Source organism: Bos taurus, chromosome 12 (assembly GCF_002263795.3).
Source record: "Bos taurus isolate L1 Dominette 01449 registration number 42190680 breed Hereford chromosome 12, ARS-UCD2.0, whole genome shotgun sequence".
Taxonomy (NCBI): domain Eukaryota; kingdom Metazoa; phylum Chordata; class Mammalia; order Artiodactyla; family Bovidae; genus Bos; species Bos taurus.
The window spans coordinates 50,406,556-50,427,863 of record NC_037339.1 but is presented as its reverse complement, the minus strand read 5'-3'; the positions used below and the strand labels follow the sequence as shown (position 1 = coordinate 50,427,863).

The following is a 21,308-nucleotide window of genomic DNA, read 5'->3' as shown; positions in this document are numbered from 1 at the left end:
GAACGGGTTGCTATTTCCTCCTCCAGGGGATCTTCCCAACCCGGGGATCAAATATGCATCTCCTGCACTGGCAGGTGAATTCTTTACTGCTGAGTCACCTGGGAAGCCCCCTGTTTTTATACAACTATTACTTGTATGGGTTAGCTCCCCATCTCATCCTAGGCAGAAGAAATAGTTTACCTGTATTATTTCACTTCAGGGTGCAAAACCCTGTCTTCTAATTTCTGGTTGATTCCTGAATTTCATCTAAGATACTTGAGTTCTCAAGTTAAACCTTCAGTTAAATGCAAATTTCTCCATGAAAGAGTTGTAGGAGTCACGTTTCTACATCATCACAATACAGAAAGTGTAGCCTGAGAGTTCTAGAGATAACATCACTTCACAGTTTTGCCCACAGTAAGCCTTGAATTAAATGATTACTGATCAATACTTATTTGATCTTCTTCCCGTCCTTACCTCAGCTGATCATCATGCTTTCAGTTTTCCTAAGAAATTACAGCATTCAGAGGTGAAATTCTCCAAACTCTGACCTCTGTGTCTTCCTCAATCTGCACCTTTTGAGATGAACTATCCATTCCTTGGGTCAGTTCAAATTCTTCCACTGATTCCCTAGATTCAGTCCCCTCTTGCCTACTTAAAGATGTTGCTAGCAATTCTACTCTCATTCTCCACATCATCCATTTCTTCTTCACTATTGAAAACTGAAGGCTTCCCTCGTGGCTCAGACACTAAAGAATCTGCCTGCCAATGCAAGAGACCCAAGTTCAGTCCCTGGGTCGGGAAGATCCCCTAGAGAAGGGAATGGCTAACCACTCCAGTATTCTTGCCTGGAGAGTCCCATGGACAGAGGGGCCTGGCAGGCTACATACAGTTCATGGGATCTCAAAGAGTTAGATGTGACTGAGTAACTAACACACACTGGAAATTCTGTATTAAAAATTGTCATTTTGACTCACTTGTACCTCCAGCTACATCCCTAAAAGGTTGCCTGTACCTAATGTTTGGATTTTGTTCCTGAAATTTTCTTTTGAACCTACTCCAGGAAGGCTTTTGCCCTAAGCCTCACCAAAACTTTTCTTGTCAAAATCACCAATGATCTCCTAGTGCTTACTACTTCTTTCTGGGAAACTTCTCCTACTTGGCTTCTGACTACCATTCTTTTCTGGTTTTACCCTAGGCTCTTGCTGTATTTTCCTTATGGCACCCCACTCCAGTACTCTAGCCTGGGAAATCCCATGGACAGAGGAGCCTGGTAGGCTGCAGTCCATGGGGTCGCTAAGAGTTGGGCACGACTGAGCGACTTCACTTTCACTTTTCACTTTCATGCACTGGAGAAGGAAATGGCAACCCACTCTAGTGTTCTTGCCTGGAGAATCCCAGGGATGGTGGAGCCTGGTGGGCTTCCGTCTATGGGGTCACACAGAGTCGGACACGACTGAAGTGACTTAGCAGTAGCAGCAGTATGTTTCTCCATCTCCCAAACTATAGGCATTGTGCATCAAACGGCTTGGTTCCTGGAGATATTTCTCTTTGTGTCTAGCTCATCTCTAATCTCTCCCTCTTGCTCTGTCTCTCTGTGTCATCTGTGCTCACTTTTTTGATTAACTCCTCTAATCTCATGGCTTCAAATGCCATTGATATGCATTCCAGTTTTTCTTTCTCAGTTCTGTCCACAGCCCTGAGCTCTAGACATGTATACTTAACTGCCTACTGACATCACCCCTTGGATGTCTGTAAGCTTTTCCAAAATTAACAATCTAAAATGAAGCTCCTACTTCTTAAGCCACCCCCATCCCTCATCCTGTTTCACGGCAGCTCCATTTTTCAAAGTCCTCTGGCCAAAACCCATCAAGTTAATTCATGCCTCCTCTTCTTTTATAGTCCATCTTAGATCCATCAACAGATCATGTAGACCATGGCTTTAAAATGATCTTTAGAAGCCTGTACCTTCTTACACCTTCCCTTGCTGTTGCTCTTGTGTGAACCACCCCTGGCTCACCCTGAGAATGGTAGGCTTCTGCACCCCCTGCATCCTTGCCATCTATTCTCCATACAACAGGCAAAAAAATAAAAAAGTGTTAATCTCTCAGTCATGTCTGACTCTGTAGCCCACCAGGCTCCTCTGTCCATGAAATTCTCCAAGCAAGAATACTGGAGATGGTTGCCATTCTTTTCTCCAGGGGATCTTTCTGACCCAGGGATCATACCCCGGTCTCCTGCATTGGCAGGTGGATTCTTTATCATCTGAGTCAGGCAAAGGGATTCTTTAAACATGTAACTCAGCACTCTGCAATGGCTTTCTGTCTCACCAAGGGGTCAAAGCCAAAGTCCTTTCAAGGCCCTGCAGGATGTAGATGCCCCCTGCTCCCCACAAGGGCCGCCAATAATCTTCTGCTCTCTCACTCACATCCAGCCACATTGACTCCTCACTCTTCCCTGAACACACCAGACGAATCTCTGCTTCATGGCCTTCGTACCTGGTGTTCTATCTGCCTGGAATATTCCTCCCCCAGATACCTGTAAGGCTCACCTTCTTGCTGACTTCAGCTTTTTACTCAAATGTGTTATATAGATTCTTTTCTTTAAAATTGCAACTATTCTGATGTCTCCTCCAAATTTTCTGTACCCTTTTCCTTGCATTATTTTTCTCATTGGCAATTTTCACTATCTCAGATCCTTTATGATTCATTTATTCATTCTATACCCGCTACTACAATTTAACTTTCATAAAGGGATTTTTTTTTTTTTAATCAGCAGCTTCTCACTTCCTCCATCTCCTTGCACAGCACATGTCAGACTTACAGGTTAGATTTAATTAAACATTGTTGAATGCTTTCATTGTCTCAGCACTGTGTCAGGCACTTTGCACATTTAGTTTAATTTCCCTAGTTTACCTTTGAAATAAACATTGCGATTCTCATTTTGCAGATGAAAAACCAAGAGACTATGAAAGATATGGCATCTTTTCTACAGACAGTCATAGCTACTGGAATGAGCTTTAAACACTAGACCTCTTAACTGCGTGTTATGTGCTTTTCTAATATGCTGTGCTACAGACTAATCTACTTTTAAAAGAGTGATGTTTTTGAAATGGAATTTGAAAAGGACTGTCCTTGTCTATCCTTTGCCATCTAACTTCTCACCCATCCCATCTTCTGTCTTATTTCCCTGTTTATTTATTCCCTGTCTTATTTCCCTAAAGTCAGCCACTACTAAGGATATTCCATTCTCTTAATAAAAATCATGAGTCCCTGCAGGGAGCTCAAACTGGTGCTCTGTGACAACCTAGAGTGGTGGGATGGGGTGGGAGGTAGGAGGGAGGTTCAAGAGGGAGGGGACATATATATATACACCTATGGCTGATTCATGGAGAAGGAAATGGCAACCCACTCCAGTATTCTTGCCTGGAGAATCCCAGGGACGGCGGAGCCTGGTGGGCTGCCATCTATGGGGTTGCACAGAGTCGGACATGACTAAAGCAACTTAGCAGCAGCAGCAGCATGGCTAATTCATGTTGGTGTATGGCAGAAACCAACACAATATTGTTAATTATCCTTCAATTAAAAATAAAAATATATCTATATAAAACATGAGTCCTTGGATTTCCTGTAAGTTACTCTTATTTATTTTACATCTGATCACTTATTCAAATTTTGAATGGTCATAGAGGCATAAGTCATATCTTTTGGGGAAGGAATCAAAGATATGCAGTGAGGCAGAATGGAAGGGCAGCCCTTGGTAGGAAGTTTAAGGACTTTCTGTCTCTGATGCTTGAGCTAATGCAGAGGCCGCCAGGAAAGAAGCAGAGAAGAGGTGAGCCAAAAATTCATTTGGAGCAAAGGAACTGAGAATATCTAAGAACCAAAGTCTAGTCTGAGAGGAAACTGCCTTGGCTGAAGCCCAAGATTCCAATTCAAGCAACTTGTCTGACTCCAGTGTAAATGGTAGAGATATTCTTGCTTTCTTTGGCTCCAAAGAGTCTCTCTACTTGTAATCTCATTATTTTCTTCTTTCTTGGTTTAACTTTTAATGTAAACCGTTTGTTTCCACATCTGTAAAACAAGATAGTAGGGACTGGTGATCCCATAAGGGACCCTTTAAGTTTAAAATTCTGTGATTTTAAAATCACTGCATTTTTCTATTCAATTTTGATTCTAGACCTAGTGATAATCAGATACTTTTTTTACTGTGCCAAATTTACCATAGAATAATAACATATATTTAACCAAATACAAAGAATCACTGAAATACTTTTGGGTAAAAGTTAAAATGGTTTAAAAATCAATTTTATTTCTTAGTGAGATTATCAGACACCCTCACCTTAAGAATGATAACACAGACTGAGAAGGCTTCCCAAGTAACTGGAGCTGGAACATCTTCATGGGTTCTTCAATAATGGTGATTTTTTTCCCCTTGATGTAAGTAAGCTATTTCAGGGCACATATATAGCTTCCAAAATTACTTTCCATTGGTCGAAGATGAAGTTTTAAAAGCCAAACAGAAATTATAATATTTAATGACCAAATTAGTCTTTTCTTAAAATGCTGAACTAATCTTAATAGTTTCTTAAGTAAAACAGAATTAGAAAGGAAATCTACCTGTTTCCTAATGGCATATACTAGTTTCAAAGCAAATACATTTTCTTTTCCTTACTGTCTCTCTCCTCGACTGGGACTAGTTTAAATGATCAGTTCTTCTCATTTGTCAGGTTTTTGCAGTTTACTTGAAATGCTTCCTAGTATTCTTCCTCATCTTTTCTTAAATACCCTTCCCCTATTTTTTGTGAGGGCTTCCCATGTGGTGCTCAAGGTAAAGAACCCGCCTGCCAATACAGGAGAGACATGGGTTCGATTCCTGGATCGGGCAGATCCCCTGAGGAGGGGAATGGTAACCCACTCTAGTATTCTTGCCTGCAGAATTTCACGGACAGAGGAGTCTGGTGGGCTACAGTCCACGGGGTCGTAAAGAGTCAGATATGACTGAAGAAACTTAGCACACACCTCTTTTTTGTGCTGACCAAAATCTTGCTGTGCCTACTATAATTATTATAAAAAGATTAATAATGAATCAAGCAGCAAAGATCATTTTAGTTGTGAAAGAATTTACCCAGTTATTTTCTTTACTTTGAATATTTTTTTACTTTAAGAAGCTTATTTTCATTTCATATTTGTATCCACTTTTTAAATGTTTGCTGAAGTTCATCTGTTTATCAGTGAATTCTATGAGGAAAGAAGACATTGTAGATTAATTTTCTCCTACTTTCATAATTAAAAAGCCTTGGACACTTACACTTATTTAAATAGCATAAGAAAGACAATGGTATTCAAATTTAAAATGCTTCTTTTTAAAGAAAGCTAAGAGAGTCTATTCTTTAGCCCTGAACAATCAGTGTGTTTCCTGACTGTACAGTCAGGAAATACTTTACTTTTGAAGCAATAACGGTTATTCCTGGGAAGTTTTATAATTGGCTGCACAGTGATAACGTGGACTTGAACAAATACAGCAAAATTACTGCTGGCTTATCTAGAATGAAAGAGAACTTCTTAAGTGTGACAGAGTGCTACTACTGAGGATTATATCAGTTTGGCATATTCACAGCTCTTGGAGAACTGCTCCAATTTTCTGCTGGCTTCCTGACCAAAGGTATCTTTTCCTTTGTGTTTTTCAGCATCCTGATAATTTTTCCACCCCTGGGTTTGCTTAGGCCTTTAGACATCAGCATGGGGTGGCTGTAGAATTTATTTTATTTTGAAATTAAGTGGAGAGTTATTTTTACAATACCATTGGATTTCTTGGAGTGTAATAACTAATTATGGTAATTAATTAATGAGAAACAACAGTCTGACATCCAGGGACCTAGGGGCAATTTTTTTTCTCCAGAGTGAGGAATCGCTTTAATGTCTGAATTTTGATATTTGAGCTTATATCCTTATTTTTCTCTTAGAAATTATACTTTTAATAAATTTCTATTTTCTTTTTTAAATTAATTTATTTTAATTGAGGATAATTACAGTATTGTGATGGTTTTGCCATACATCAAAATGAGATCCCTGAAAGTGTAAGGACAAAACACTGGCTAAAGGTGGCACCGTGCTTTTTCTAAATGTCATGAGGCATTTGAATAAAGCCCAATTTATTTTATCATCTGTTGAATTGGTTATTGTATGTTAATGGAAATGAATAATGTCAATAACTTGCAATATTTCTGGCTTAATGACAGAGATGATTTTCCATCTCCTTTTAATGTATATTATTTTGTTCCCATATTGGCATCAATGTAGAAATGAGCTTGTAGAAATCTGGATTTAGATGAGATCTTAATGAGCATCTATCTAGTCTTCCATTTTACTAGGGAGGAAATTCAGGTGCAGAATGACACAAATTCCTGGCAGATCTGGGGTAGAGTATAAATCTCTTAATTCCTGGGTAGAGCGATTATTCATTCTTTTAAAAATATTGTTATTGTGCACTGCCATACAATAAAACTTTTGCCTTGAATTGGCACTGAATCTGCATCAGACTCTTTGCAACCCTGTGGACAGTAGCCTGACAGGCTCCTCTGATCATAGAATTCTCAGGGTAAGAATACCGGAGTGGGTAGCCATTCCCTTCTCTAAGGGATCTTCCTGACCCTGGGATTGAACCTGGGTCTTTTGCATTACAGGCAGATTCTTTATCATCTGAACCACCAGGGAAGCCCATAAATCTTTTAATTCCTGAGTAGAGGGATTATTAATTCCCTTTTTAATATTGTATTTGTGTGTTAAAATTATGTGCTGCCATAGAATAAAACTTTCGTCTTGAATTGGCATTGAATCTGCATCAGACTCTGTGACATGTAGGCAGATTCTGAGCAGTGGTGTGTCCATGACAAGAGTAAGAATAACTAGAGTTATTTTTTTAATGAAGTCTCAGCATCTGGAGACATTCCTGCCACACACATTCACTTCCTAGCTGGAGCGAGCACTGAGGAGAGTAGAAAGCGTCAGCTCTTCATTTTGGGGAGTGCCAGGTTTCTCATGAATTAGCAACAGGAATTTGCTAAACCTATCTCAGTCCTGGAGAACTTTCATCAGGGTTCTTGGTAGTTGTTCACTATTTGTATACTTCTGTTTGCTGACAGCTGTCAATCAGTTTCTTCTGAGCACGAAATTCTCTCCCAGTGGTCACATGGAAAAAAACTCTAGTTAAGACACAAAGTCATCCCAACTCAGTCTTTCACTTATGGGCTTACAGTATAATATTAGAGAGAAAAAGAGATGTTGTAAGATGCAATACATTCAAGGAGTCAAATTCATTCAAAAGCACATATAAATCTAAATATATGTCAGTTAACACCCAGTGGTAAAAAATCTTCCTGCTAATGCAGGAGACACCAGTTCAATCCCTGGGTCAGGAAGATCCCTTGGGGAAGGAAATAGCAACCTACTCCAGTATTCTTGCCTGAAAAAGTCCATGGACAGAGGAGCCTGGCAGGCTACAGTCCACAGAGTCACAAAGAGTTGGACATGACTGAGCACTCATGCAACATAGAATAATACTGTTTTCCCAAAATGCCTTGTGTATGTGCAAGTACTGGATAGAGATTTTTTTCTCTCGTGTTGCTTCTGATTGATCTCTTAAATAAATGTCTCAGCAGAAAGTTTTTGTGGTCCTCTAATAACTCTTTTTCTCACCAAGGACATTTTACTGTCCTTGCTTTATCAGTGTGTCCCTTTGGTATGGGTGCTGATTGTGTAGGCACAATCTCCAGAAGGTCTTCCTGACCCAGGGATTGAACCCAGGTTTACCTGCACTGCAGGCAGACACTTTACCCTCTGAGCCACTAGAGAAGCTCAATTGTGTAGGCAGGGGCTGTATAATATTAACTTACATGTGTGATTACACTTAGAAGAAAAAATAGAGTGGAATGCTGTTAGATCAGTTTCATAGCTGGAGCCTCTTTGCAGCCCAGGTCATTGAAAGCTGCATTTAGTCCTGACCTCAGAGAGGATATTAAAGGATATTAGAATCTATGTCTTATGGTGCAATTAATAATTCAAATTATTGGAGGATTAAATTACTTAGCTTAGTCAAAGTGATAAGCTTTGCTTCTATCAACTGAGTTATTAACTGGATTATATTTAGATGTTGAGCTTTTACTTGCAGTCACGGGGAAGTGTCCTGTGGGACTATAGAAATTCAAGCACTAATCAGTTCTTCACATAATATCTCTCAATATAATAGTAGAGAAAAAGTACAAACATATAATATTGAGGAACTGATACAACTAATGTTGAACTGACTATATTTTCAGTCTCAGTGATAGGATATGACTCTAATCATCAGTAAAATATTTGTCACAAGATAAAAATTCTGCAGGTTCAAAAACATCCTACAGATAATATTTTTCTTATTCTGCACTCCATAGAGAGACTTTGGAAATTTAATTGCACTAGAGTTGCAAAATCGGATGAAAAGTATTAGATAAACTATGGTTAGTGAGGAAGGAGGGGTTTTGCCTAACCCACTAGAGTCACTGTATAGACATTCTACAGGGTTGAATGTCTAGGTCAGTCTCCGGCCCTTGTCAGATACTAAAACAAAAAGAAAATGAGAGAGGGCTAAGGTTGCTGATCATATGTTAGTACAAAGCATCTGACTTCCCTGGAGATATGTCAGTTGTTCAGGGTGAGTCACTGAAACTATAGCATTTGGACTTTATTCTTTCCCAGGAAATATTCTGCTAGCAAATGGAAAGTCTTGTAATTTTAAACTGTGAAAACTCTAGCCATATATCCCGAATAATTATGTGAAAAAGAAGAAATTCTGGTTTTAGAATGGTTGCTGGTAGATTTAAATAAATACCATATATGTCTGAAGGTGAAGCAACCCTGCATATAAAATGATCTGTTTCCCAAAGGTAAAAATTACCAGAAAAGGTTTCCCCTTTCCCAAGTCCACATACTGAGGATCTACTTTATACTCGAACTTATTCTAGGCTATGGGGATACAAGGAAAAATGTGGGAAAAACCCCAGAAATCACCACCCTCCTAAGGGCTTCAGTTCAGTTCAGTTCAGTTCAGTCGCTTAGTCATGTCCGACTCTTTGCGACCCCATGAATCATAGCATGCCAGGCCTCCCTGTCCATCACCAACTCCCGGAGTTCACTCAGACTCACGTCTATCGAGTCAGTGATGCCATCCAGTCATCTCATCCTCTGTTGTCCCCTTCTCCTCTTGCCCCCAATCCCTCCCAGCATCAGAGTCTTTTCCAGTGAGTCAACTCTTCGCATGAGGTGGCCAAAGTACTGGAGTTTCAGCTTTAGCATCATTCCTTCCAAAGAAATCCCAGGGCTGATCTCCTTCAGAATGGACTGGTTGGATCTCCTTGCAGTCCAAGGGACTCTCAAGAGTCTTCTCCAACACCACAGTTCAAAAGCATCAATTGTTCAGCACTCGGCTTTCTTCACAGTCCAACTCTCACATCCATACGTGACCACAGGAAAAACCATAGCCTTGACTAGACCAACCTTTGTTGGCAAAGTAATGTCTCTGCTTTTGAATATGCTATCTAGGTTGGCCATAACTTTCCTTCCAAGGATTAAGCGTCTTTTAATTTCATGGCTGAAGTCACCATCTGCAGTGATTTTGGAGCCCCCCAAAATAAAGTCTGACACTATTTCCACTGTTTCCCCATCTATTTCCCATGAAGTGATGGGACCAGATGTCATGATCTTTGTTTTCTGAATGTTGAGTTTTAAGCCAACTTTTTCACTTTCCTCTTTCACCTTCATCAAGAGGCTTTTTAGTTCCGTCCAAGGTAAGAGAAACCCAAGTAAGACGGTAGGTGTTGCAAGAGGACATCAGAGGGCAGACACACTGAAACCTAAGGGCTTACATTCTGGCAAATCAATTACATAGAATGTTCAAAGGGGTAAGTGCTATAGAGAGTAATAAAATGTGGGAGAGGGGGTGGAATTCCAGGGGAATGCTGGCTGTCAGAGCATGTATGTGTGTCTTTTGGGGTAGGGGACAGATGCCACCTCGAGGTGACACTAGAGCATGGATTTAAAGGAGGTGAGGAGTGAACTGTCCAGTTATCTAGGGGAGGAGCTTGGAGTTCAGAGACCTTCAGGGAAGAGTGTGCCTGGCATGTCCAAAGAGTAGCCAGGACGCCAGTGAGGGAGAGAGCTGGGAGGAGTACGGTCAGAGGAAACGGGGTGAGGATGAAAAGATGAAATGCAAGTTGAGCATCTCAAGGTCACACGGAGGATGTGTAGCCACAGTGCACATTTAATCTGTTTGTTTCTCATGTGCAGAGAGTGAGGGCCCTGTAGGACAATGTAAGGATTTTGTCTTTTACTCAAGAAATGGGGAGCTTGGAAGATTTGCAGATGAGCACCATGACAAGTTTAAGAAGGATTCTTTTTACTTTTGAGAGTACGTTAAAGGGGGCAAGGGATACCAGTTAAAAGACTGTTGCAGAAAACCAGACGGGAGATAATGAGTTGTATTCCATTTTATGTGAATGTACCACTTTTGGGCTTCCCTGGTGGCTCAGCTGGTAAAGAATCCACCTGCAATGTGGATCGACCTGGGTTCGATCCCTGGATTGGGAAGATCCCCTGGAGAAGGGGAAGGCTACCTGCTTCAGTATTCTGGCCTGGAGAATTCCATGGACTGTGTAGTCAGTTCATGGGGTCACAAAGAGTCTGACTGAACGACTTTCAATTCAGTTCAATTCAATTAGCTCAGTGATAAAGAATTGGCCTGTCAATACAGGAGAAGCAGATTCGATCCTTGGGTTGGGAAGATCCTCTGGAGAAGGAAATGGCAATCCATCCCAGTATTCCTGCTTGAGAAGTCCATGGACAGAGGAGCCTGGCGGGCTACAGTCAATGGGGTCGAAAAAAAGTCAGACACGACAGAGTGACTATCAGCAACAGTACCACCTTTATTTTATCTGTTCACTGTTTTCCTGTCAGTTTTATTGCGATATAATTGACATACAGCATTGTATTTAGGTCAAGGGGTACAACATAATGATTTGATACAGTATATATTGCAAAATGATTAACATAAGTTAACACCACTCACCTCAAATGGTTACAGATTTATTTTTCTTGTGAGAAGAACTTTTAAAATCTACTCGCTTAGCAACTTTCAATATACAATATGGTATTATTAACTCTAGTCACCGTGCTGTACAGAATATGCCAAGAACTTACTTTTCTTGTCACTGGAAGTTTGTACTTTATATTTTCAAGTTTCTATTGAGCTTTCTATTTGTTTTCATATCCCCAAATATTTTGTTCATCTTAGATCTTTAAAAAATCATAGCTATTTAAACAATATTTGATGAGTGACTTAGCTTCTTGTTCAAGTCATATAGTAATATATATATATATATATATATATATATATTTATTTATTTATTTAAAGGCTACCCACTCTAGTATTCTTGGGCTTCCCTTGTGGCTCAGCTGGTAAAGAATTCGCCTGCAATGCAGAAGACCTGGGTTTGATCCCTGGGTTGGGATGATCCCTTGGAGAAGGGAACGGCTACCCACTCCAGTATTCTGGCCTGGAGAATTCCATGGCCTGTATAGTCCATGGGGTCACAAGGAGTCAGACACAACTGAGCGACTTTCACTCACTTTCACTAGGTTAACTTAGGTTGTTTCCATGTCTTTACTGTTGTGAATAATTCTGTGATGAACATGAAGGTGTAGATATCTTTTTGAGAGAGTAATTTTGTTTCTTTTGAATATATACACAGAAGTGGAATTGCTGGATCATATGATAGTTCCATTTTTAATATTTTAGGAATCTCTGTACTGTTTTCCATTGTGACTGCACTGATTTACATTCCTACCAACAGTGCTCAAGGGTTTCCTTTTTTCCATGTACTCCCCAGCACTTGGTATCATTTATCTTTTTGGCAATTATCTTTCTATCAGGTATAAGCTGATATTTCATTGTGTTTGCTTTACATTTCCTTAACAATTAGTGATCATTCACTTGTTGATGAATGTTTGAGTCATTTTGAGTTTGGGAATGTTGTGACGAAGGCATCTGTTAATATTTGTGAACAAGGCTTTCTATGAACATATATTTTCAGGGCTTTCACCTAAATATCTAGGAGTGTGAGATCGATCTGTCTAATTTCTAAGCAACTGCCAAATTCCCGAGGTGCTCGTGCCATTTTACATTCCTGCACACAACGTACGGGTGTTCCAATTGCTCCATATTCTAGTCGGTACTTGTTCTTTTTGATTTTAGCCATTCTAATAGGTGTGTAATAGATAGTATCTTTCTATGGTTTAAATGTGCATTTTCTCTGATGGCTAATGCTGGTGAGGGGTGTCTGCATTTTAATCTCTTCATTCAGAAAGTTAATTTTAGTCTTATTGTTGAAACTTCCATTCCTTTCAGCTGAAGCTCATAATAATTAGTTTATCTCAGTGGTGGTTGGTACTTTAACCATGTTACACTTTATTTTTTAAATTTAATTTTAACCTTTTGTTCCCTTATAATACCTTTATGTTGTTGTTCAGTCGCCAAGTCGTGTCTGACACTGCGAGCCCATGTACTGCAGCAAGCCAGGCCTGTCTGTCCCTCACCATCTCCTGGAGTTTGCCCAAGTTCATGTCCATTGAAACAGTGATAATAATACCTTTTAGAAGTACTCAAAGAGTACATTGTAGTAATTTATTGAAGGTTTAGCCACTTGTAGAGTCTCATGGCTTTGTTTTGGGGAAATGAATACATTTAAAAGGGGAAATTATAAAAGTGATAAAAATTTTCAGTCTCATCTTTATATTACTTATATCCGATAGTGTAATTTAAGTTTATGCTTTGTCTTGTGTGCTTAGCCGATCAGTCATGACCGACTCTTTGTGACCCCATGAACTGTAGCCCATCAGGCTCCTTTCTCCATGGGGATTCTCCAGGCAAGAATACTGGAGTGGGTTGCCATTTCCTCCTCCAGGGGATCTTCCCAACCCAGGAATCGAACCCAGGTGTCCCGCATTGCAGGCAGATTCTTTACTGACTGAGCCACCAGGGAAGCCCATACTTTATCTTATGTAGGGTCTATTACTTTCAGTATTTTATCACTTACCATGAGAATGCATTGCGTGTGATAATAATAATTGTTCTGAATTCTCTTCCAGGTTCCTGATGTTATCAGCAGCATAAGGCAGTTATCGAAAGCTGCCATGAAAGAGGATGCAAAACCCAGCAAAGACAACGAGGACGCCTTTTACAACTCTCAGAAGTTCGAGGTCCTGTACTGTGGCAGGGTGACCGTGACCCACAAGAAGGCGCCGTCCAGCCTCATCGACGACTGCATCGAGAAGTTCAGCCTGCACGAGCAGCAGCGCTTGCGGCTCCAGAGCGAGCCGCGCGCAGGGGACTCGGGCGAAGACCAGGCGGGATCCGAGGCCCGAACGCCGGCCTGCCCCGTCGACGTTCTGTCGGAGGAAGGGGATGGCGTCGCCGACACCCACCCGGTCTTCCCTGCCGCGCCCAGCCAGCCTGGGCCATCTAGCTCGCGAGTCTGCTTCCCTGAGAGGATTTTGGAAGATTCGGGCTTCGATGAACAGCAGGAGTTCCGGTCTCGGTGCAGCAGCGTCACGGGGGTCCTGCAAAGGAAAGTTCACGAGAACAGCCAGAAGCCGCAGCCGCGGCGGAGGCATGCCAGCGCGCCCAGCCACGTGCAGCCCTCGGACTCGGAGAAGAACAGAACCATGCTGTTTCAGGTGCTGTCCTGGCCGGCGGCTCTCCCCGTGTTTCCCCATCCTTTGCTATAGCCGGAAGCAGCCCAGCGGCCAGCTTCTCCCTGGTCCTCAATCTGGAAGCATCCAACTTTTCTGTCATGTCCCCCAGGCAGCAGAGAAGGCAGGTTGGAGAAAGAGCAAAGGACAGTAGTGAAGGGGAATGTAAGAGAAAAGGGAGCAGGGCAGGGAGGGAAAGAGAGAGAAGCACTTTAAGGAGCATCAGGGAAAGTTGGTTGGGGAAATTAGCAGAGATTACCCAGATGGCGCTAGTGGTAAAAAACAAAACAAAAAAACCCAGCCCGCCTGCCAGTGCAGGAGACCTAAGAGACGGGGTACCATCCCCGAGTGGGGTAGATCTCCTGGAGGAGCACATGGCAACCCACTCCGGGATTTTTGCCTGGAGAATCCCATGGACAGAGGAGCCTGGCAGGCTACGGTCCATAGGGTCTCAAAGAGTTGGTAACTACTGAAGCAATTTAGCACGCATGCCATCTTAGCATCACCAGCGTTTGCCTTAGGTTGATTCTTCACTAGGGCCTCCCAGGGTGCTCAGTGGTAAAGAATCCTCCTGTCAGTGCAGGAAACACAGGAGATGCAGGTTCAATCCTTGGGTGGGAAGATTCCCTGGAGTAGAAAATGGCAACCCCTTCCAGTATTCATGCCTGGAAATCCCATGGACAGAGGAGCCTGGCAGGCTACAGTCCATGGTGTGGCAAAGAGTTGGACATGACTCAGCACACACGTGATTCTTCAGTAAATGTTGCTATTTATTATTATTATTTTTTAATGACTGCAGAAAGTCAGAAGGGTTTAAAGATGTGAGTCTGGGAGAGTGTGAATCTTCTTGAAGGAGAGAGAAGTTTCTAGAGAGAAGAAAAGTCCAGAGACTCATGGTTGTATCTTCAGATGAGGATACACCAATTTACTCTCATACAAAGGAGAGGTTTAGGAAACATCGTAGGCCTGATAATTTATTGGATCAGTTGTTAAAATCATTGGGTGCAGGTTGTATTATAGGTGTAAAACACGATTTTTAATTCTAAAAAGTAGTTTTTGAAGTTGTACAGGGTATAGAAAGTGTCCAATTCCACTTGAAAGAACTGAATTCCTAACAATGCCCTGTAGAGATTCTTTAATTAATCCTCAGCTTTGAGGATTAGAGTTTTCCTCAGATTTGAGTTTTCTTGAAAAAAGGAGTGACGGTCCTTTTGTCCCATTGCAAAGAGTCCTTAAGAAGGAAATTGCACTGTGTACCTTGGTAAATAGTCCCAGGATGTAATATTTGCTTTATCAGAAGTTCATGGTTGTTTTGTTCTGTTTTGTTCTTGATAACTTGAGGCATGTGATTAAAGTGTCTATAGTCTTTTCTTTGCTAATACATTAACTGAGTTTCTTCTCTTTTTTTTTTAAGATTTTTTTTATGTGAATGATTTTTAAAGTTTTTATTGAATTTGTTACAGTATTCCTTCTGTTTTATGTTTTGGCTTTCTGGCCGCAAGGCGTGTGGTATCTTAGTTCCCCAAACAGGGAGCAAACCAGCATCCTCTGCCTTAGAAGTTGAAGTCTTAGCCATTGGACCACCGGGAAAGTCCCCTGAGTTTCCTCTCTTGATTTGTTCTTTTTCTTAGCTAGCCAGAGTCCATGTTGTTAATTTTTTTCTAAATGGTTATTTATTTAAAAAACTAAAAAAAAATTTATCTGCCCAATTGAAAGTATATCTTTCTGTTGATCCTTTGTGAGAAAGTAAGATTTTAAATTATAAAGGTTGCTTTTTTTTTTGAAAAGACAATAATTTCTAATTTGGAAAAAAATGGTTTCTTTTAAATTAAGAGCAGCTTATTTCATGATTTCTAGATGAAAGGAAGAATTGTTTTCAGACGATTGATAACTGAGGTTGTAAATTTGATGGGGTTAGGTATTGACACTGTATATTCCTATACAGTCCATGGTATTCTCCAGGCCAGAATACTGGAGTGGGTAGTCTTTCCCTTCTCCAGGGGCTCTTCCCAACCCAGGGATCCAACCCAGGTCTCCTGCATTGCGGGTGGATGCTTTACCAACTGAGCCACAACGGAAGCCCCAAAATACTGGAGTGGGTAGCCTATCCCTTCTCCACTGGATCTTCCTGACACAGGAATCAAACCGGGGTCTCCTGCATTGTAGGCGGATTCTTTACCAGCTGAGCTACCAGGGAAGCCCATATATCTTGTATAGAGTATTTGAATCTGTATTATTAGTCAAATATTTAATTGTAAACTAAGATATTAGCTTCTTGGTAAGTTGAAATTAATTGGAATGCTTTATTTTTAAGGTTGGGCGGTTTGAGATTAACCTTATCAGTCCGGACACTAAATCAGTTGTGCTTGAGAAGAATTTTAAAGATATCTCGTCTTGTTCCCAGGTATGTATTGAAGTAGATTATAGTATTTGAGGAAACCAATTAAGGCTTGTTTCTCAATTAACCAGAAAAATAACTGGGATTGAATCCCTTCAAATTTTATTTATTTTTTAAAAACTTATTTATTTTAATTGGAAGCTAATTACTTTACAGTATTGTGGTGGTTTTTGCCAAGTGGATTTATCTTCAGAGTGTTCGTGTGTTTGGGTCCAGGTCCTCAGTATCCTAGTATTTTGCGCTCACTGTCATCAGCCCTGTCTCCTCGTAGCACCCCTTCATCAAAGGGCTGAGTGGAATTTTTGCGCTGGTGAGTTCTTTTGGAAATATCTTCTTGATTAGTTTTCCTCAGAATCTTGGGCAGTGGGTTTTGGCATCACTGAGTCATGTTTGCTCTTTATGCCATAATAGGTGATAAAAGGAGAACCAGTACTTTCAAGTTTATTGTTGTAAATGTTAAAGTTTGAAAAGAAGGTTTGTGTATGTATCGTTGGCCTTTTACTTGTTGTTAATTCTTATATTGTGTATATAAAAGTTTTAAAAATAATCAATACAATTATATGTGGTTGAGGTCATATCAGGCATAAAGTAGTATTCTAAGTACCATAGTAATATAATAATTTAGTACAGCTATCCAAAAATTAGAGCTGCCTAATTATATGGCAAACCTAGGAAGAATTTCTGAAGATGTTGGAATGGAGGGAATATCTAAATCTGAATATGGGAAAGCTAAAAATGCAAGGATGCCTCTGAGGCGGTCCCTGGAATAGAGAAGCAATAACTTATTTCCTAATAGGTGTACCTTAGAGGTACCTTCAGGGTCTTGGATCTTGCCAAGGCCCTTTCCTATATTTTAATGTTGAAAATCAAGGCTGCCTATTAAAAAATTTTTTTTTTGAATTTTGGAGTTAGCACTGCCATAGGTAGGATGTTCAGATATTCTTCTGTTGGAAAATGACAACTTTTAGTACATCTTGTTAATTACTCTCCTCAGACTCAGCTAATGTAGTTTCACTTCCAGTGTTTTATTTTAATATTTGTTCTGTTATATGGAGACCTAGAATTATGTTCTGAAGATAAAAGCTTTCTACTCTAATAATTGAGAAAGGCAGCATCTGACTCTAGGGTGAATATATTGAAAATTTCTAAATTCCTATTTAAGGGACAAAAAATTTGGTAGAAAGATGATTCACTTTAACTGAAAAATAGTATTTACTAAGCATTCTCGTAACAACATGTTTCCTTGGGGTCTTTGCATAATCATAAGGTCTGTGAGGGTGGGTGTCTTATGCTGTAGAGCCTCAGAGAATAAGATGTGTTAAGACAGAGCTTAATGCTTAGGTGTTCAATAAATGTTGAATGAATATTTCTGTATATTGGGCCTCATGCCCAGTGTTGAGGAGAGAGTTGTGTGCAAAGCTGTGTATTTCCTGTTTCCCAGAGCAAGAGTCACCATTGGAAAAGACTGTGCCTCTTCCTAGCCCCACCCCAAGTCTTGCAGGAAGAAAACTAGCAATGCTCATTGACCATTTAAGGGAAAAAAAAAATTGAAAAAGAAGAAAAAAAGAACCAGCCAAACCAAATATGTAAACTTGCAGTTCAAACAAGATTTTTCCTTTCCTTTTCTTTTTTTTTTAAGCAAGCTTTGTAGTGACATTAAGAATTAAGAAAAAGAATTGACTGAAATATGAGGAAGCTTTGTGTAAAGGCCTTTGATCAGAATAATTGTCAGGTTAATCTCTGCCCCTCACTGCGTGGCCAGCTCCTATTACTTTTCCACAGAATTGCACTGATGGAGGATGGCTGCATTTGGGAACAGGCATACTTTTAAACATACGACGTGATGTGACTCTTTGCGACCCCATGTTCTGTAGCCCACCAGGCTCCTCACATGTACCCCTATGTATGTTTCTTTCTTCAAAATCAGTAGGACTGGATTTTTGGCAAGCGTGAGGAATAAGGGAGTGGTTTTCTTTACTGGAACATTGCCACTGCCTGAAAACTTGGTGAGCTGGTGACGTACTATGCATTTTCCCCATTTAATGCCAAGTTAGTCAAAGATTTTTTCTTAAGATGATGCTATTTCTCCATTTTATTTTATTTACTTATTTTGATTTTGGCTGCACTTTGCAGGCATGTGGGATCTTAGTTCCCCGATCAGGGATTGAACTCATTCCCCATGCAGCAGAAGCACAGATTCTTAACCTGGATCTCCTGGGAAGTCCCAAGTCAAAGAAATTATATAATCATGAATGAGTTGTATCAGATGGAATTTACTTTTACCTCATGGACTGTATAACTTTATTCTTCCTATTAACTTTTTCTTTTTATAGAGTTGATTTCCTTTTTCCATATCCACTGGATAGGTGAGGCTTATTAATACAAGAATTGTGGTTACTATTTATCAAACATGCAAAGAACTAAGATATTTCTTAGTTCTGAATCTGAAAAATTTTGGGGAATAGGTGCCATGACTACTGTTTTATAACGAGAAGTGGAACTTCCGAGATACTTTTTATCAACACATCACAGTATCTCATACCTAGTAAATTGCTTGAATTAAGGTGGAAGCACAAATCTGACTCCAAGCCTGTTTCCTTTTCCCTGGAATTCAAGTGATTGCAGGACAACTTTAAAGTTTTGGTTTTCATGACTTTGGCAAAGTACCGTGCTTTCTGTTAAAGCAACAAGGTGCTCAGTTCAGTTCAGTTGCTCAGTCGTGTCCGACTCTTTGCGACCCCATGGACTGCAATACGCCAGACCACAAGGTGCTACTGGCTGCTAATTGGTGTGTATATATTCAGGCTGATTGAAGTTCTCAAATGATTCAGAATTTTTTTATAAAGTGTAGCTGAGGTTATTTAGCTTGTGTTCAGAAAGTACAGATTTGTGAATTTGGATCATTGACGTCTGCAGTAATTTCTTTAATGTATTCATCTTCTAACAGTTGTGACTCCTTGAATGTCTATAAATAGACAAATGTTCTAGTAGTTCTAATGCAGGCTTTAGGGAATTGCATGTCATTTCAGTAGAGCATTGTCGGTTTTATGATTCTTAATCTCAAGTAAATAAGAACAGGGTTTATGATGAATCATCAGACTGCTTGCTCAATGACGACCAATAAATTGAAAACTCTGGTACTGCCAAACACTGGGTAGTGGTTTTATTACAAGAGACAGTGGATTGTGCCATCCTGCTTTTCCTTCTGTGGCCCCGAGTCACAGAGTGTTTGCCAGAAACAAAGCAATCTGAGCTGGTTTTCTTTATTTTATGTATCAAAAGTCTGCCATAAAAGTTTGCTCTGACATTATGTCCCCTATCACAGTGCCGTGAAGGAGAAATTCATGAAAGTGTGAAAGCACAGAACTGTTTGCATAGTGTTGGTTAAATGGACATAATCTTATAAACTCCCCACTTCTTCTCTCTCTAGGGTATAAAGCATGTTGATCACTTCGGCTTTATTTGTCGGGAGTCCTCGGAGCCTGGACTGAGCCAGTATATCTGCTACGTGTTCCAGTGTGCCAGTGAATCTCTGGTAAGTGGGGTGACTGCTGTCCACAGGCTCCTCCCCAAACCTCTGACTCCTGGGAGACTTGCCTCTGACAGACCCAAGCCTCACAGAATGGCCATCAGTGGAAAAAGAGGAGGGCAACCAGAGATGAGTTTCTGCCCTTTGAGGCAGAACCACAATAGAAAAACAAAACCAGATTGTCTTGGCAATTTTTTAGCCTAGATAATTTTCTTGATTTTAACAAATCCAGAAATATTACTGAGAGTATTTTTCAAAGGTGGTGCTTGTTGTTGTTCAGTCGCTAAGGCGTGTCTGACTCTTTGAGACCCCATTGACTGTAGCATGCTAGGCCTCCCTGTCTCTCACCATCTCCCAGAGTTTGCCCAAGTTCATGTCCATTGAATCGATGATGCCATCCAATCATTTCATCCTCTGCCACCCTCTTCTCCTTTTGCCTTCAATCCTTCTCAGCATCAGGGTCTTTTCCAATGAGTTGGCTGTTTTTTTTAAAAGGTAGGAAAAGCTTGATCATGGAAAAAGAGTGGTTACTTTTTCCATTGCTCATGTAAGAAGATAAAGAAGACCTTTTATTCTCTCAGTTGCTCTAACATTTCAGGGTAGATAATGCTTATTTCAACAGGGTAGACAGCGATTTTGTTTTTTTCTCTGTATTTCATCAGCCCCTGTCCTCCTTTTAAAAACACTTTCTTTATGGTCTTTTTTTAGCCTTGATTTTCTTTCTTTGGAATTTGGAAGCCAATTTTTCTCTCCAGCGTTCTCACTCCCTCTTTAATGGGAACAGTTAGAATTTTCGAAGAAATATGTAAGACGAAGTTGGAAATGGTTCTGAGTGACTAAAAATATGTCAGTGTTTTCCCCTAAATTTTTTTTACATATTCTTCCTTTTTACATATCCTTCCTGAGTTACCTCTCCTAACCATTTTAGCACAAATCTTTAGATGTATACATTACCATTCTTGGAAGCACGGCATTTATTAGACATACATCTTCCCCCTTGATTTTCCCCAGGGAAATACCACCACTTAGAACAGAGTAAGCCAGGCTGCATTCTCCTCAATTCCTTAATGCATGTTGCCATCCTCTTTGCTAACTCATTTTTAAAACTTTTTGTTTTGTATCGGGATATAGCCAATTAACAACGTGGTGTTAGTTTCAGGTGAGCAGCGAAGGGACCCAGCTATACGTACACGTGTATCCATGCTCTCCCAAACTCCCCTCCCATCCAGGCTGCCATATAACATTGAGCAGAGTTCCCTCTCCTATACAGTAGGACCTTGTTGGTCATCCATTTTAAATCCTCCCTAGTAACTCCTTGGGAGTCACTGCCTTCCGTGTTCCCAGCGTGGACACTGAGTTGAGGGATAATGAAGAAATGGAGATGAATTGGTGCCAAGACACTTTCTGACTAGGGAATGTAGCATTCAACGGTTTTTACGCAAGAGGGGTCCTTTTAAAGTTTTGCTCTCACTTTAGGCAGTTAGCCATACCAATGAAAACCACATGTTGATAGCCAAGTGGACACTGTATTATATAGGTTTAGTTTAGGGCTTGGGATAGAAATTTAAGGGTCACTGGGTAAAGAATGATTGAAGGTGTGGGGGTTGATGAGCACACAGGG

At 40.4% G+C, this 21,308-nt stretch overlaps 1 protein-coding gene across 7 annotated transcripts in view; it reads left to right on the top strand.

The window, feature by feature from the left end:
• The window catches only part of TBC1D4 (TBC1 domain family member 4), a 210,500-nt gene that overhangs the window by 112,799 nt on the left and 76,393 nt on the right, over positions 1-21,308 (top strand). For all 7 annotated transcript variants that reach the window (NM_001206310.3, XM_024999914.2, XM_005213847.5 and 4 more), the window contains exons 2-4: positions 13,158-13,745; positions 16,075-16,164; positions 19,589-19,693. In NM_001206310.3, coding sequence (NP_001193239.1) covers positions 13,158-13,745; positions 16,075-16,164; positions 19,589-19,693 — 783 coding nt within the window. The remainder of the gene's footprint in view (positions 1-13,157; positions 13,746-16,074; positions 16,165-19,588; positions 19,694-21,308) is intronic.